The 15,831-nt window shown below is 31.9% G+C and overlaps 2 protein-coding genes across 5 annotated transcripts; both read right to left on the reverse strand.

The window, feature by feature from the left end:
* Nucleotides 1-5,116: 5,116 nt before the first annotated feature.
* On the reverse strand, nt 5,117-9,484 carry LOC123198629 (serine/threonine-protein kinase ATG1t-like). Of its 4 annotated transcripts, none has more exons than XM_044613354.1 (8): nt 9,141-9,484; nt 8,500-8,617; nt 8,340-8,398; nt 6,333-6,397; nt 6,052-6,145; nt 5,894-5,974; nt 5,684-5,808; nt 5,117-5,581 (listed from the first exon to the last, which is right to left on the reverse strand). In XM_044613354.1, the coding sequence occupies exons 1-8, from the start codon at nt 9,420-9,422 to the stop codon at nt 5,563-5,565; spliced, it is 843 nt and encodes a 280-aa protein (XP_044469289.1). In that variant the 5' UTR covers nt 9,423-9,484; the 3' UTR covers nt 5,117-5,562. The 4 variants fall into 4 exon arrangements, with proteins under 4 accessions (XP_044469289.1, XP_044469290.1, XP_044469291.1 ...); XM_044613355.1 differs by having other exon boundaries at nt 5,911-5,974; nt 9,141-9,483; XM_044613356.1 differs by having other exon boundaries at nt 5,697-5,808; nt 5,911-5,974; nt 9,141-9,481.
* Nucleotides 9,485-9,792: 308 nt separating this feature from the next.
* Nucleotides 9,793-11,329, reverse strand: LOC123198921 (protein NODULATION SIGNALING PATHWAY 2-like). The gene has a single exon (XM_044613728.1). The coding sequence runs from the start codon at nt 11,327-11,329 to the stop codon at nt 9,938-9,940; it is 1,392 nt and encodes a 463-aa protein (XP_044469663.1). The 3' UTR covers nt 9,793-9,937.
* Between the last annotated feature and the right edge of the window lie 4,502 nt (nt 11,330-15,831).

A 15,831-nucleotide genomic window follows, 5' to 3' on the forward strand; every position in this document is an offset into this window, starting at 1 on the left:
TATTAATTAAAATGAATTCCTCAATAAATTTTTAAAAGAATAGAAAAAATCTAGGAAAAGGGTTGGCGACACCAACCCCCACTGCTAAGGGGTTGGTTATCTAATTAGCCTTCCAAGCCAAAATCAGTTTGAATTATTCATAACATCATGCACCATGCTTATAATTGCCACATTATAATTTCTTGACAATTTTTTCTCATGAAATTAATTCATTTTAAAATTGCAACAATTGGTTAATTAACAATATTTTGAGATCAAATCGAAATTTACATTTAATAATATTTTGAATTACTTAATTGAATTTAGATCAAATTAAATTTAATTGATTTACATTAAATTTAAATTGAATTAAATTTGGTACGATACAATTATGCTTATGTTTTACAAGAAACCTCACCTGTTATCCTACCATTACTCATTGAATTTTCGTCGTCGACGGATTGCTCATTGAATTTTCTTCGTGCAAATTTGTGCTAAATATGTCAACTCTCTCTTTTATGCTATATATGTTATATGCTATACACATAATATCATTGATCTTTATGGGTGGCTTCTTGGATTGTCTTTTTATGTGCTGCTTCAATATGAGATTGACACCAACCAAAATTTAGGAAGATAAAATCAAGTGAATTTATAATTTTTGTATATTTAATCTAAAAATTTAAACTCAAAAATTTTTAATTTACTTGATCTTATTTAACACATATATATAAATCTTGTTTCAAAATATTGATATTAAATATCTACACATGTTCTCTCTCTATAGTACATAAAAAGATAAAAGTAATACTACTGCCTTTGTTCTGGTTTATCAAGATTGAAGAGAAGAGCAATTTAGGTATTTTAACATATAAAATGGTAAAAATGGTTAGAGTGTAAAAAGTGTGATATAAATGTATATGTGGGTGTAAATTAAGGTAAAAATTTCAATTTCCTACCTTAATATTTGTATAATCCAAATAGTTTCTTCAAAAATCCCTCTCCAATTTGTGTTTATATCTCTACTTTCATTTTCCATGCTTCATGTTATTGATCCCAATTTTTCTCAGTTTTGAATCTATCCTAGAATAGAGCTCTAATACCAATTTGTTAATTCCTCCATCTCACTACTCAATACAATCTTCTAATAAGTACAAGAGTGTCAGAATTTTAATATATCAATTTTTATGAAAAATAGAGAAAAAATATATTAATGATAAATAAAAATATGAAGAGATACTTATGGATAAAGAAAAAGACAAGAGTAGATAAAGAGTAACACTGTATGAAAAAATAATGCGTAAAACTTTGTGTTAAAACAATAACGTATTATTATATTATTAGATAGTTTCAAATTAAAAATAAAATAATTTTCAATCATATGATGAGATATTATTGTTTGTACATATAATTTTATTGTTGGATATATATAGATGTAAAAGGATATTAAGGTGTTATAAATTGGAGGAAGTTTTATCCTTGAGATTAAAGATAAATTATTATTATTAAAAGTGATTTTAAGTTTGGATGGATTTTATCACTTTTCAAATTAAAAAAGGATTAAAACAAGACATATGATTAGATAAATTTAGGGATATAAGGCATTAAATGGATTTTAGTTGAGTTATTATCCCTTTTATTACTCAAAGGAGTCCTATATAAACTACTCTTTTCTTTATTCCAAGATTTTACATCCCTTATAAAAAAAATATTCTTTTTCTTTTATTCACCTTTGAGCAATTGGAGGAAGTGAGGTGAAAGGTTTGTATCAATTCGCTAAGAGGCTAAAAAATCGAGTAAGCTTAAGTCTTTTCTTTTATTTTATTTAGTTACTTTAAATTTTAGGATTTTGGATTTCCTCTATTAAATTATATATGACTTAGGTTTTAATTGTGTTAGCATTGTATTCGGTTTAAAATTGTGTCTGTGAATATTAAAAAATCGAAAATCTTGACCCTTTTTATTTTATCTTTATTAAATGTTTTGACGAAGAAATTTATTTTATTTGTAATTGAAAAGTTTTCTGAAAATTTTGGACAATAATCGTATTTTGATTTTATTGAATTCTTGAAAATGAAATTGAATTAAAATTTATTTCTATAATTTTTCTTAAAGAATTATTAATATTTCTGCTAAATCATAACAAAGTTTTGCGATTTTTGATGTGTTTATGAATTACTAAAAATTTTAGAACAAAGATTATTCAGTAAAAATTCTGAATTTTGGACAATTTTATATTATGATTTTATCAAATATTTCAAATATGAAATGAATTAATTTAGAGTCAAGAATTTTTGTGAAGGTTTCATTTGAAAATTTTTATGAATTTTTCTTATATATATACTTTAATTTTTTCAAATTTTGTGAATTTATAAGGAGTGATTAATTTATTAAAAATCTTATAACAATAGTGGTTTGGCGAAGGGTATGTACATGCACAATATATGTCCAGTGAAGATTTTGCGTATGCATAGTAGGTTTTGATGGGGTTTCTTATGATTTAGCAATAGGATCATGATTTGTAAGGTTTACAAACTAATAGGAGAAATTTATCAGACTAAGATTTATCAGTGTTGAGTTTGATTTATGGTTGCTAAAACAATATGAGAACATTTGCATCTCATTGGGTGATTAAAGGCGTAATTAAGAACTATCTACTTTTGAGGTAAGTAAAAACTTAGATAATAGGTAATGAATTATGCTATTTTATCTCATGATGATTTATGTTTTGAATGAGGCTATGCTATCTAATGTTTTAACTTAAAGTATTTTGAAAATTATTTCTTTTATAGACATAACTTATATGAAAGTATTGGATAAATTTATTTAATAAAGATTTTTAGATATTTTTCAAAATAAAGGTTTGCAAGAAAGAAAAAGTTTTATAAGAATTGTTTTTGTGGAATGTCCGTAGTAAAATGAAGAATTAATGGATTTATGAATTGATAAATATGACCTGATTATAAAATCATCTAGGGATATATATTGGTATGATGAAAGATATGTAGATATATTATGAATATAAATATGAAAAAAGGTCTATGAAATAGTTATAAATATGAATATGATGAAAAGTCTGCATGCGTATATAAATATGAATATGATAAAAGATCTGCGGACCTACACAAATATGCATATGAGAAAAGGTTTATGAACCTATATGAGTATGAATACAAATACGATAAAGAATCTACGGACTAATACGAATACGAATATGAATGAGAAAAAGTTTACAAATTTATGATGAATATGAATAAGAAAACAACAAGGTCATCGAAGATACAAGTGACATTACTTGACAAAAGTTATATATGAATTTTATGTTTTTTATTTATGACCTTACATATTTTTATGTTCTCTATTTATAAGCTTATGGATTTTATGTTTTCTATTTATGAACTAACAAATTTTTTTTTTCTATTTATATGCTTATGAATTTTATGTTTTCTAATTATGAACAACATTTATAAATTTTCTCCAGATTATTTTCTAAAGAAGGATGAATTTTGTCTTTCTATATGATTGATGAATATGAAAGTACTTATACTTATTTTTCCTTGTGATTAATAATTATAGAAGTGTTTTATTTTTCTTATGATTATGAATAAGAAAAGTATTATTCTTGCTTTTCCTTATGCATGATGATTTTAATAGTATAAAAATTGGTGTTATGGAAGAGGTGAAGGAAGTGGATGTGTCACAGATTAACTCAAATAGGCAAGTTGGTTTTGAATGGATTGAGGCTTGGGTTAAGTGTTGGTCCTTAGATTGACCCTATTGGCTTTTGCGTCACGTCTTGGGTTTGGGTTATTACTATAAGTGGTTGATTGAGTATTGGGGTTTGGGTTTGTTGGAGTTTTGGGTTGGGATAGGTGTTAGGTTTAAAGGGAAAAAATGTTTAGGCTGATTTGGTAGGAAATCGGGCTTAAAAATGGGCTGTGGTTTGGCTAGTGGAGTGATTAACATAAAATGGAGGTTGGGTCGGGTTTTGAGTAAGAAGTGGGCTTTCTTGGTATCGGGCTTGGGTTTGAGGCTTTAAGATTGTGGGGAAGTGTTTAAATGGGCTGATGTGATTAACATAAATGGACTCCTCCTTGACTAATAAGGTTAGATTTGAACCAAACCTATTTAAGTTCGATTTGAATGAGCTCAAAAAGAGTCAACCCTAAGCCAGTTTAAGCAAGCGCGAGCTCGAGCTTAATTGTCAAAGCTTGTAAATTAAAATTTTTAATACAAAACGACATCGTTTTGATTAATATATATTAAAACGATATCGTTTTAATAATGAGTACTCGAATTCGAAATAAGTCAAACTAAATTCGAATCAAGTTTGAGCTCAAACATAACGAGCTTGACGAGCTTGAGCTCGAACTCGAACTATATTATTATTAAGTCGAACGGAGCTTAAACACGTTCGGTTTAAATCCAACCCTATTGACTAAGTGAGTTTTCATTAGTACCTCTTTTATCTTCTTTCTCTTCCTCCGCCGTTAGTTTCTCTCTGGTTTCTTCTATTATTTCTGCAAACACCTGATTTCCTTCTTCTTTACTCACTACTACTTCCATCTTTTTTCTTTCATTTTCATCTCCGCTCACTTTATTCAGTTCCCGCTCTTTCTGTCTGAACTTTATCACCACAAAACTCAAGCCATTAGACAACGGAATAGATTACGGTGACTGAATCTTGTCAAGTTTAACTACATTTTTGTTGGAATCGATTTTTTTGTGTCATCATCTATGTGTCAATCTTCATCAAATGCTCTCGCAATTTATTTGCAGAAGAGTGACCCAATATTTGTGCAATTCAGAGAACTTCTTCGAAAATCCGTCTCCAATTTGTGTTTATATCTCTGCTTTCATTTCTCTTGCTTCCTCTTATTGATTCCAATTTCCCTAAATTTCGAATTTATCCCAAAAAAGTGCTCTGATACCAATTTATATTAGGTACCTCTGTCTCACTGTTCAATACAATCTTCTAGCAAGTTAGAGAGTGCCGAAATCCTCTCCTTACACCTGGTTTTCGAGAGACAAGGTTCTCTCCTAAGGGTTTCCACATCCGACTAAATTTTTCTTCTCTGCTGTCTCGCTTCCCTTTCCTTATTCTTATATATTAGATACGTCTACTTAGAAAGGTGCAGGCATCAAAGAGGGAAATTATGTAACTTGATGGAATGGGTATTACTGTAGATTACAATGATACAAAATCTCGCACTACCTATGATCACCTATTTAACAATAACAAGTGAAAATCCTTTACAATGCCACGACCTCCACCAAATTGCCATTTTTCAGTTGCTTCTTTACATGGTGATATCAAAGATACAATTGGAAATATGGTTCGTGAGGTAGTAGAAGACACAAGAAATTAAGACTATTTCACCAGAGAAAACTTAGTTTGATGTTAATGAACCTATGATGACTGCTACGCCACCGCAAATTTATGTGCAGTATAAGAGTGACTATGGATAGCTGTAATGGATTAGACTGATTTACCATACAGGGGAAGAATTAAACATGGAACATCAAAAGTTGGTGTCAGTTTCCCACTCTTTTCTTCTCAGGAATCTATGCTGATAGAATTCACTAAAGGACATACGATCCACTGCAACAAATGAAAAAGCCAGTTAAGGGGATGACTGCAATAACCCAAGAGCAAACAAAGAGACTTTTGGGATGGAATTCAAGTAATATGCGAAGTTGATACCAAAAAGTAAAACCTGGATTTTTAGAAAGTAGTTTTAAACACATATCAAGGCAGTCTGGATGCAACCAGGGTAGAATACACTGAGAGAATGGTAGATGTGTAGATGACTTGATGTTCTGCAGCAACTGAAAGGAACAAAGCTTTTTAATGGAGAGGAAGCTAGACTACTGTAACGATTATTAAGAACTCCTCACTAGGGAGAAGTGATACCTGGACATTATTCCTACCATGAAAGGGTGGGTAGCCATTAAGAAGCTCGAAAAGAATTGCACCAACACTCCACATGTCTACCTATATATAAGTTCGGAATTTTAATACATTAACAATGTGTTTTAAAATCAACAATTAGTTAGGGGAAAAAGAAGTACCTTTTCATCATATCTAAGAAATTGCAGAACTTCAGGAGCCATGTATAATGGCGATCCACATACTTTCTCAGCACACTTGCCCGGATGGAGATTGCTGTTCATAATATGATGAAAAAAATCAATTTAAGTTTCCAAAATTTTTAAAACAGAAGTTATTTCAACATAATCTTTATATCTAAACAATAAAATGAAATTGCATAAAGCTCATTACAGTTTCCTGCCAGTTCTATATCTAAGGCCTATCCACATGCCTTATATTGCTTCCTACGACTATAATTTACCTTGAAAGACCAAAATCAGATATCTTGAGCACCACACCATCCTCTGCATGAGATAGTAGAATGTTCTGCTCAATCAAAAGCAAAAGGATTAGTCAATTAATAAGGCTTTCAGTTGCAAAAAACATAATGAGAAAAAAAATGCATGCATAACCTGGGTGAAAATTTGAAACAGCTAGAATTTAACGACAATTAACAAGATTGAAAGTTGCTTTGGGGTTTACAATTAAAACAGATGTTAATAGCCGAGGGAGCTTCATAGCATTTTCAAGATTGCTAATTTGTTTTATCTTAATTTTGTTCTTCATAAGTGGGGTGATCAACATGGAAAAATATGAGTGGAACTTATAAAGGAAGCCCACTAAAAACAACTGCTCTGAATCTGCATCCTAACAAGAGAGTTGATCTGGTTAGGACCAAGCCAGTTTGTCTTCATATCAGTCGTAGCATTTTACATTTGCATGAACTGAACTATAACGGCATAACAGTGGAAGAAGTAACATGCTGTTAGGTCAAGGATGGCATCCTGCTGTTGGTTACCAGACAAATAAACAAAGTACTAACAATAATAGACTCACACTCTAAACTATCAGCGATGAATGGCATTGTCAACATTCTCATAAGCATTTTGCTATACACCTACTCCAAACAGGTTAAAGAATTAAATAAAACAACTATCCAGAATTTTCGTAACATCGCTGATCTAATAGCTCAGCTTACTGTCAAGATATTATTCACTCTAAACATATAATCCTGCTTACAGTCAAGACATTGTCCACTCTCGACACACAGTCTATCATGGTTTTGCTTTTACGCTTTGCAACCCAAAACTCATCTTAACAATTTAAAGAACTCATAGGTTATTTAACCAATTGAATCCTTTCACCCCTAACCAATATGGGATATATAGATAGAGTACAGACAGACTCAACATCTCTCTTATACTTTGCCAATGTGAAATTTGTCTAAGGGTATCACATACACCCTCCCTTGCAGGACTCAGCTTCCTTGCTAAGGTTTGCCCCACTATCGTTTAAAAAGACACACAGAACCGCTCTGATATTATTTCTAACATCTCTGGTCCAATTACCTAGCCGACTGTCAAGATATTATCCACTCTAGAGATATAGTACATCACTTTGCAACCAAAAACGCATCTTAACAGTTTAAGGAGCTTATAAGGTATTTAACTAATCAAATCCTCTCACCTCTAACCGATTTAGGATACATAGATAGAATACAGATAAATCCAACATCTCTTTCGTGTTTTGCCAATGTGGAATTTGCCCAAAGAGTAGCTTGAGTGATAAAAAAAAAAACTTTATGTATAAGAGAATATGAGTTCAATTCTTTTTTGACGACATATTAAGATCAAACTTTACGTTTATTTGATACTCTTACGCAAATCTCATATTGGCAAAGCACTGGAGAGATATTGAGTCTGTCTGTACTCTGTCTGTGTATCCCACATAAGTTAGAAGAGGAAGGATTTGAATGGTTAAATAGCCTATGAAATTCTAAAACTGTTAAAACGTGTTTTTTATTGCAAAACCTAGAAACAAAACTATGATAGACTGTATATCCAGAATGGGCAATATCTTAACAGTGGGTTGGGTATTTGACCAAGGATATTAGAAACGATATTAGAGCAGCTTCACATATCTTCTTGAAAGATGACAGGGTAAACCTCAGCGAGGATGCTAAGTCCTGTAAGGAAGAGTGTATATGATACTTTTAAACAAATCTCACATCGACAAAACACGAGAGAAATATTGAGTCTGTCTATACTTTATCTGTGTATCCCATATCGATTAAGGATGAGAGATTTGACTGGTTAAATAGTCTATGAGCTCCTTAAACTGTTAAGAGACGTTTTGGATTGTAAAATCTAAAAGCAAAACCATGATAGGCTATGTGTCCAGAGTGGACAATATTTTAATAGCAGATTAGGCTATTAGACCAGGGATATTACAATTTTCTTCATGTGTATGTTTAATAATTCTCTGGTACCTCTGGTTTCAAGTCCCTGTGAATAATGTGGTGAGAATGTAGAATTTCCAAGCCAGCTCCTGCAACAGAGAATTGAATGATGATATATTTAGCTCGAAGTGAAAAACTGATAGCATGAAAATGACCTTCACAATTGATGAAATGGCACAGAATTAGCTACCAAGCTGCTGCATAAATTTTCTGGCAGTCAGCTCCGGAAGTGTCCCATGTTGCTGAATATAAGAAGCAAGATTTCCCCCAGCACAAAACTCAACAACAAGGAATATGCAAGTTTCAGCCTGAGATCAAAGAAAATAAATACCATTTGTGAAACTAATAAGACAGCATAAATGATTAATTAAGATAAAGACAATAGAATGTATAAGAACTAGTTTCTGAGAAGTCTTTGTATTTAAAGTAAGTCACATAAAAAATATTGAAATCACCCTGCATTAGAGCTCTCTTTATTCTGCCTGTTCTTCCCTAAATTGGGTTTTCTCTTACTCACAATCTCTACTTACCATCCCTCGCTTTCTCACCGAACAAAACTCTTGAATTCGTTAGATCATTCAGTAGAAAAGTGAAAATTCCCCATAAAAAATCCAATAACAAATGAAAATCACACCAAACGCACCTTCTAATTCGGAAAACACAAACTGGGTAGTCCATAAACTGCCTAAAAGTAAAAATTAAACAACCAAAACCAACAATCTACACACCCAATTCATAAAACACAAAAAGGGCATTGCTCAAATCACTTAAAAATCAAAACAAAACAACAAAACAATCACCAAAGATCAAAATTTTGCATTTACACCCCACCTGGAACACCTCGAAAAGGCGAATTATGTTGGGGTGCCTTACAGAAGAAAGAAAATTAAGCTCACAGTCCAAGCAACTCCTCAGGTGTTTGTTCAGTTTGTGGAGATAAATTTGCTTCACCGCAACTACATCTCCCGATGACACGTGCTCCGCTTTCCACACCGTGGAGGAAGGACTCTCCCCAAGCTTCGATTTCAACAGGTAGTTTCCAGCTAGTTTAGTTAAGTTATTGGAGATATTTTGTGACGTTTCAGGGTCCACTGCGGTCTGAAAGTTGCTCATGATTAAAAATTAATATCTGCTCTGGGTTTATGCTTCCGTTGCTTAGCTAGAATTTATGCTTTCACATGGCGTGTGTGTGTAGTGGCCCTTTTTTTTTAACTATGAAACTTACGGGGCTTTTTAGAAATCAGTTATACTTTGAGGGGTCAAACATTCCCCAGTTATGAAAATTACCACTTTCTGTCAGTAGGAGAACATGGTGAAATAGGTTTCAAATATCTCCATAATTATTTTCTTTCTGGTTTATCAAATTGATGTAATGATAAATTCTACTACAATATTTTGTGCACATCTCCTTGATCCATTACACTGAACACAGAATTACATGCATAAGTATTTCTGCAAATTGTCTGCATGATGTTTGGTGAACATGAACAATACTTAAAGATGGTGGCAAGTTGCAACTAATCACGCGAAGCACAACTAACTAGAAATTCACATATGAACAAGCGATACCTAAACCATTCAAATCTATTTTCATAAGTTGACAAATCAAGTGGGCTTCAACTGTGTCATCACCTTGATGTTGAAATTGGCACCCAAATGGAAACTGTGGTCAGAGGCCTAGATTTCCAGCACAGAGTCAGCTTCCACTTCTCATTTTGTACCCAATAGCCTCCTCTGAAGAGGCTCGCCAGGAACTTCGCCTGGGAAATGTTGCAAAAACTCATAGTTATGGGCTTGAATTCTCGTAAACAGTCATACCCTTTTCCCCATTGCATTTTCTCTTCATCTGAAGAAGGAAATTGGCTCAGAGTGTCCAGAATTCTGATCCCCAGAAACACTTTTTCTATCTGCCTTAATCCTGCTTCAGAGTTCTTGCAAAAACTGCTTACCAGTGAATCAGAAAGTGCTGTATAATGGTGGACGGCCTCACAGAAAAATTCCACAAATGACATTGACGGAGTTCTTGTAAAATTGAAAAGTTCTTCCTCCACTAAAATGAGAATTTTTGGTGAGAGTTTTGTCACACCATCAATGAAAGTTTTCACCAGTAAGCGGCTTCTTTTAGGGATGTGAAGCTGATGCATCATGCAATTGGCTATCAGAGTGTGGCCGGCTTCGAGTGATTGAAAATTTTTGTCAGTCATCATTGGCATCTGATCGAATGTGAATTGAAAATGGATTGATTCTGCAAATTCTTTAAGTCTTCTTCCTGCTTGCTGAACATTTACTGAAGTTTCCCAGTCAGTTATGATGGCTGTTACTCTAAGAGAAACAACATTCTTTCTTGATGCAAGATCAACCATCAAAGGCGGCCATTGAATCCCGTCCATGATATTGAAATCAATGACATGAATTTCTGCATCACCCTCTGTGGCTTCCAGGATTGCTTGGTTGGCTGTGAAATGAGCAAATTTAACATATGGGGAGAGTTCCTGGAGCACCTGGAAAGTGGCCAAAATGTCTTCCTGTTTAGCAACAGGCTCCTGGAATTTATCAGGAGCATCAATGCTCTTATAAAAGAGGCCCTGAGTGAAGAACAAAGCCAGCCGATGAAAAGGATTATCGCAATTTTCCCCTTCACTTAACAGATTGTTGAGTTTTGCAATAATGGCTGAAGACAGAACATGATTTCGCGCTTCAACAGCTTCAGCTCCCATCATCAAGAGATCAGTTATACTGGTTTCTTCAATCAACTCTCCCTGGGCTTCATTCAAAACTTTCTCTTCTGTTGCTTTAACCATTCCTGGACTCAGTTCTTTTTCCAAGGAACTCCCAGGGCTGCCGCTCACTGAATGCTGACTAATTGAAGCAAAATCCATGAGCTCTGTCTCTATCTGGAGCAATCTTTCCTGGTTCTCATTGTCAAGAATCTCATCATCTGGAATTGTCTTTGCAGAGATGGGATCTTCACCATGGAAAAAGCATTCAGTTTCCAAGATATAATCCTGGAGCTTTGCCATGTAGTTTGGTTCAATCAGGCAATGGACTTGATCAAGCTCCATTCAACCAAAGAGTGAAGAACCATATAACTTTGTTCTTTGAACAGTACACAAGTTGGAGTGTCTAGCAGGGTTAAAACCTTGAAGGTTGTAAAATTTTTTAAGAAATAAAGTATTCATGCTGATTGCGAGGCTGAGTTTTTATTCTATGTATTAATAATACAATTCTATGTATAAAAGGATCTTATGTTAATGGAATAAACAGTGTTATATATACATATTTTTAAATGTATAATTGGATATATAAATAATATATTATCATATAATTAAAATTTATTTTATTTTTTAATTTAAATCATCTAATCACATGATGACATATTACCAGTATACTTAAAACTCTCTATACAAAATACCTAACAAAGTCAATTTTGTGCTCATTAATTACGTTTACTTTTCAAAAACTAACCTTGTATTGAAGTGACAAAGCATCTACAAATGCAATGTAATGATCTATCTCTAATCATTGAAATAAAATTATACTTCACAGAATATTAAATCCTAAACCATTTTTATGAAATATGTATATTTGTGCGCCTAGTTATTGCACAAGGAGTTTTTCACATTTACATATATGCATTATGATTTACATACTTAGTACTTCCAACTTATTATACACATTTACCTATAGAGTCTTGATTTATATGTGCGGTGATAAGTTTAGGGGGTTTTTATGTTTTTACCAATAAGTGGGGAAAGGGTTGAAATTTTCTAGTCAGACACCCTAGAATATGCCAACTAAGTTTTATTCTCAATATTATACTCTAAATTACAATTGCCTTTTCCCCCATTTAATATTCGGCACTTTTGTTAAAGGACTTATTCGCTAGTGAATAGATCACTTTGGAATGGCACATGCATCACACATTTTGGATTAAGTAAAAACTATGGGTCTCAAACAAGCCACTACTACTTCCATTTCATTAGGAATTGATGATCTTTTAATGATACCTTCAAAGGGATGGTTAGTCGAAGATGCTGAATAACATAGTTTTATTTTGAAAAAACACCATCATTATGGGAATGTACAAGCAAAAAGAAAAACCATCCCAATCCATTGAGGAATGGGATGCTACAAGTAAATATAATGTGAAAAGGTCAAAGTGCAATAACTTGGCATCATAAGGTAATTTATTTTGAAAATGTCATTAATAGATCCATATATTTGACAATATGACCCCTTAAACCCTATTTTGCAAAACCTTATACTCTAAACCTGGTAATACACATGTAATCAAGACTTGACATATGTAAATGTGCATAGTTGAAGGTACAACATATGTAAATCAAGATACCACATATATAAATATGAAAGGTACTTGATATAATAACTACATACTCCACAATATGGCCCCCCTAAACTCTAAATTGCATTTGTAAATCAAGATACTACATATGTATCATAAACATAAACGAATTATACAATACACAAATTTAGCCATTGTATCATAAATAAGGTTAGATTTGAACTTGAACACGCTAAGCTGCCTTCAAAGTTTTTCAAGTTTGGCTCGTTTGAAAGGAGTAGAGCTTAAGTTCGATTCAAATTTGAACCGAACTTGAATTCAACTCGAGTTTGTGCTAAACCAAGTAAAGCTTGGTTTAGTACTGTTGTCGAATGAAAAATTATTACAACAATATCATTTTGATGAATATTGATCAAAAAATGTTATTTTAGTCTATTCGTGTCAAATTTTTTCATTCCTCAAATTCAAGCTTGATCTCAACTAAAAAATATTTAACTCTCAAACTTGAGTCCAAGCTTGAATTTACTAGAACTAACCTTGTTTCGAACTTATTAAAATTGAGTTTATTTTCAAGTTTGAAAATACTCAGCCTGAAATCCAAACCTAATCATAAATATAAGTGATTTAAACATTGCACCTATTTGACCGCCTTATTATGAAAATAGGTTTGACCCATTCGCCTCCATACCCTCTCTTTTTTCTACTCAAGCTTCTTGATAGAAGGAGATTTAGTTCTTCTCAAACTTTCATACTTAGTTTTGATACAAGAAGAATGTATTATTCTTACTTATGTTTTTGAGAAAACGGCTTATTGGTGCAATATTTAATTCAGTTATATTTAGTTATATTTATGATACAATAGCAAAATTGGTGCAATGTGTCATTTAATTTACATATATTTACTTATATTATGCACATTTACATATGTAGTGTCTTAAATCATATGTATAGTATCAAGTTTAAGGTTTAGGGTTTTAAAAAATAGGTTTAGGATTTAAAATTTAAGGGGTAATCTTGTCCATTATGTGGATTTGCCAATGACACCATCAAGGCAAATGTGTCTTATAACTTGAACTTATTATACTAAAGACCTTTCTTTTTTATACAAGTAGTATCTTGATTCACATGTGTAGTACTTTTAATTTATTTTGCACATTCATATATGTAGTGTCTTGATTTACATATGTGGTATCCCTAACTTATTATACACATTTATATATGTGGTGTCTTGATTTACATGTGTTGTGTCTTGAACCTTAATTTTTTTTCCACCCAATGCTAACTTTTGCAAACAAAAGATCGAGATATTAATTATTTTAGTCACTTTTTCAACTGTCTATACATGTCTGGTCACTTTTTTATTTAATATCTATTTATATTCATATTTATATTTGACTTTTTTTTAAAATAAAAGTTATTTGGTTAGGTGTTTAGTTGGCTAACCAAGCACTAAGCTAAACAACTTTCATTTTTAAAGATTTTTCTTGGTTGACTGGTCGATCAAACACTCAACCAAGCATCAAGCCAAGTATCAAACCAAACAACTTTCATTTTAAAAGATTTTTTTTGGTTCGTTGCTTAGTTAAACACCCCACCAAGCATCAAGCCAAACAATTTTCATTTTCAAAGATTTTTTTTTTTGTTGGCTAGCCGACCGAGCACCTGGTCAAGCATCAAGTCAAGCACCTAACCAAGCAACTTTCATTTTTAAAGGATTTTTTGGTTGGTTGACTGGTCAAACACTTAATCAGACATCTGACTAAACAACTTTCATTTTCAAATGATTTTTTTTTTATAAAAAGTAGTAGGCTTACTGACTAAGCATCAGACTGAACAATTTTTAAATTTAAAAAGAAGGCAAACATAAATGTGATTATAAATGTATATTAAAGAGAAAAGTGACTAAATTTGTACAAACGGTTGAAAAAATTGTTAAAATAATTAATATTATTAAAAAAATCAAATAAATAGATGACACTCATAAAGATGAACAAATTCATATATTGATTTAAAAAAAAAAAAAAAGTGTTGAATGCACATTTAAAAAAAAATCAGTTGACCTAAAATTTTGCGCTCACCATTTTAGACTGTTTCATGTTGTAAATCGCAATAACCACCCTATTAAAGTAAAATTTTTCTTTAATACCAAGAGACTAGAGTGAGATCCTTTTACCCCTTCTTAAAGCAAAATGTTTCCGCTTACCCTCACATATGTCAAAGCAATTCCACACTCAAGATTTTACCTTGATTACATATAGACTACGCCAAGTGGCAAATTACAATAGCCCATCCTAGCATAATATTGCTACACCTACCTTTTGTATACCTGAAGAAAATTTACTTTACCATTTCTTAGCATAAAATTGCACTTAAATAACTTGTCAAAGTTGTTGACTATATTTATTAAAGTCCCTCAAATTTGCTTGTTTTAATTAACATCCCAAAATGCATACATGTGTGTACAAATGAATATAATAACAAAAAACTAGATGAAACCCTAATTCCTTTTGAGACCTATACCATTCAATGAATATGGATTATTTTTAAAAGAATCAGTTATAACTTTCTCTGGAAATTGACATTTGCATTGATCTCATACATTAGATTTTACATATGCTAGTTTTGAATAATATACGCTCAGTTTCGAATATCTAATTAAATATTTAGATGATATATCATCATGTGATTAAGTGATTTTAAATTAAGATAGATATTCAATTGAGTATTTAAAACTAAATATACATGCCATTAAGGACTTACTATTGCATGCTTAAGCATTCTTCGCATAACCCTCCAATAAATAAAGAATTATTCTCTTAATCTGTTGGCAACTTGAATAAATGTAAATAAATTACACATTCGGATGCAATTGCCAACTGTGAAATGTTCAGCAAAGTCATTTTTTAATTCAATAATAATGAGCAAATACGTCATACTAGTCACATTTGCAAACATATATATTTTTATAAATAATAGTGACCCACCGATGCATGTCTTTGGTGAGAATTTCCACGTAAAATTTTGTTGTTGAGCCATTAATTTAAGCTTGACATATGGGGAGAGACAAAAAGAGGATGAGATCATTGATAAACATTGAAGAAGCACAAAACATGTGTGCGAAATTAAAAAAACTAGAGATATTTTAAGGCCAAATCACTATATCCCACAAAAGGTTTAATGAAATGTATGTCTACCCTTTAAGTTTTAAAAAGCTAATTT

This window comes from Mangifera indica, chromosome 16 (genome assembly GCF_011075055.1).
Source record: "Mangifera indica cultivar Alphonso chromosome 16, CATAS_Mindica_2.1, whole genome shotgun sequence".
NCBI classification, from domain to species: domain Eukaryota; kingdom Viridiplantae; phylum Streptophyta; class Magnoliopsida; order Sapindales; family Anacardiaceae; genus Mangifera; species Mangifera indica.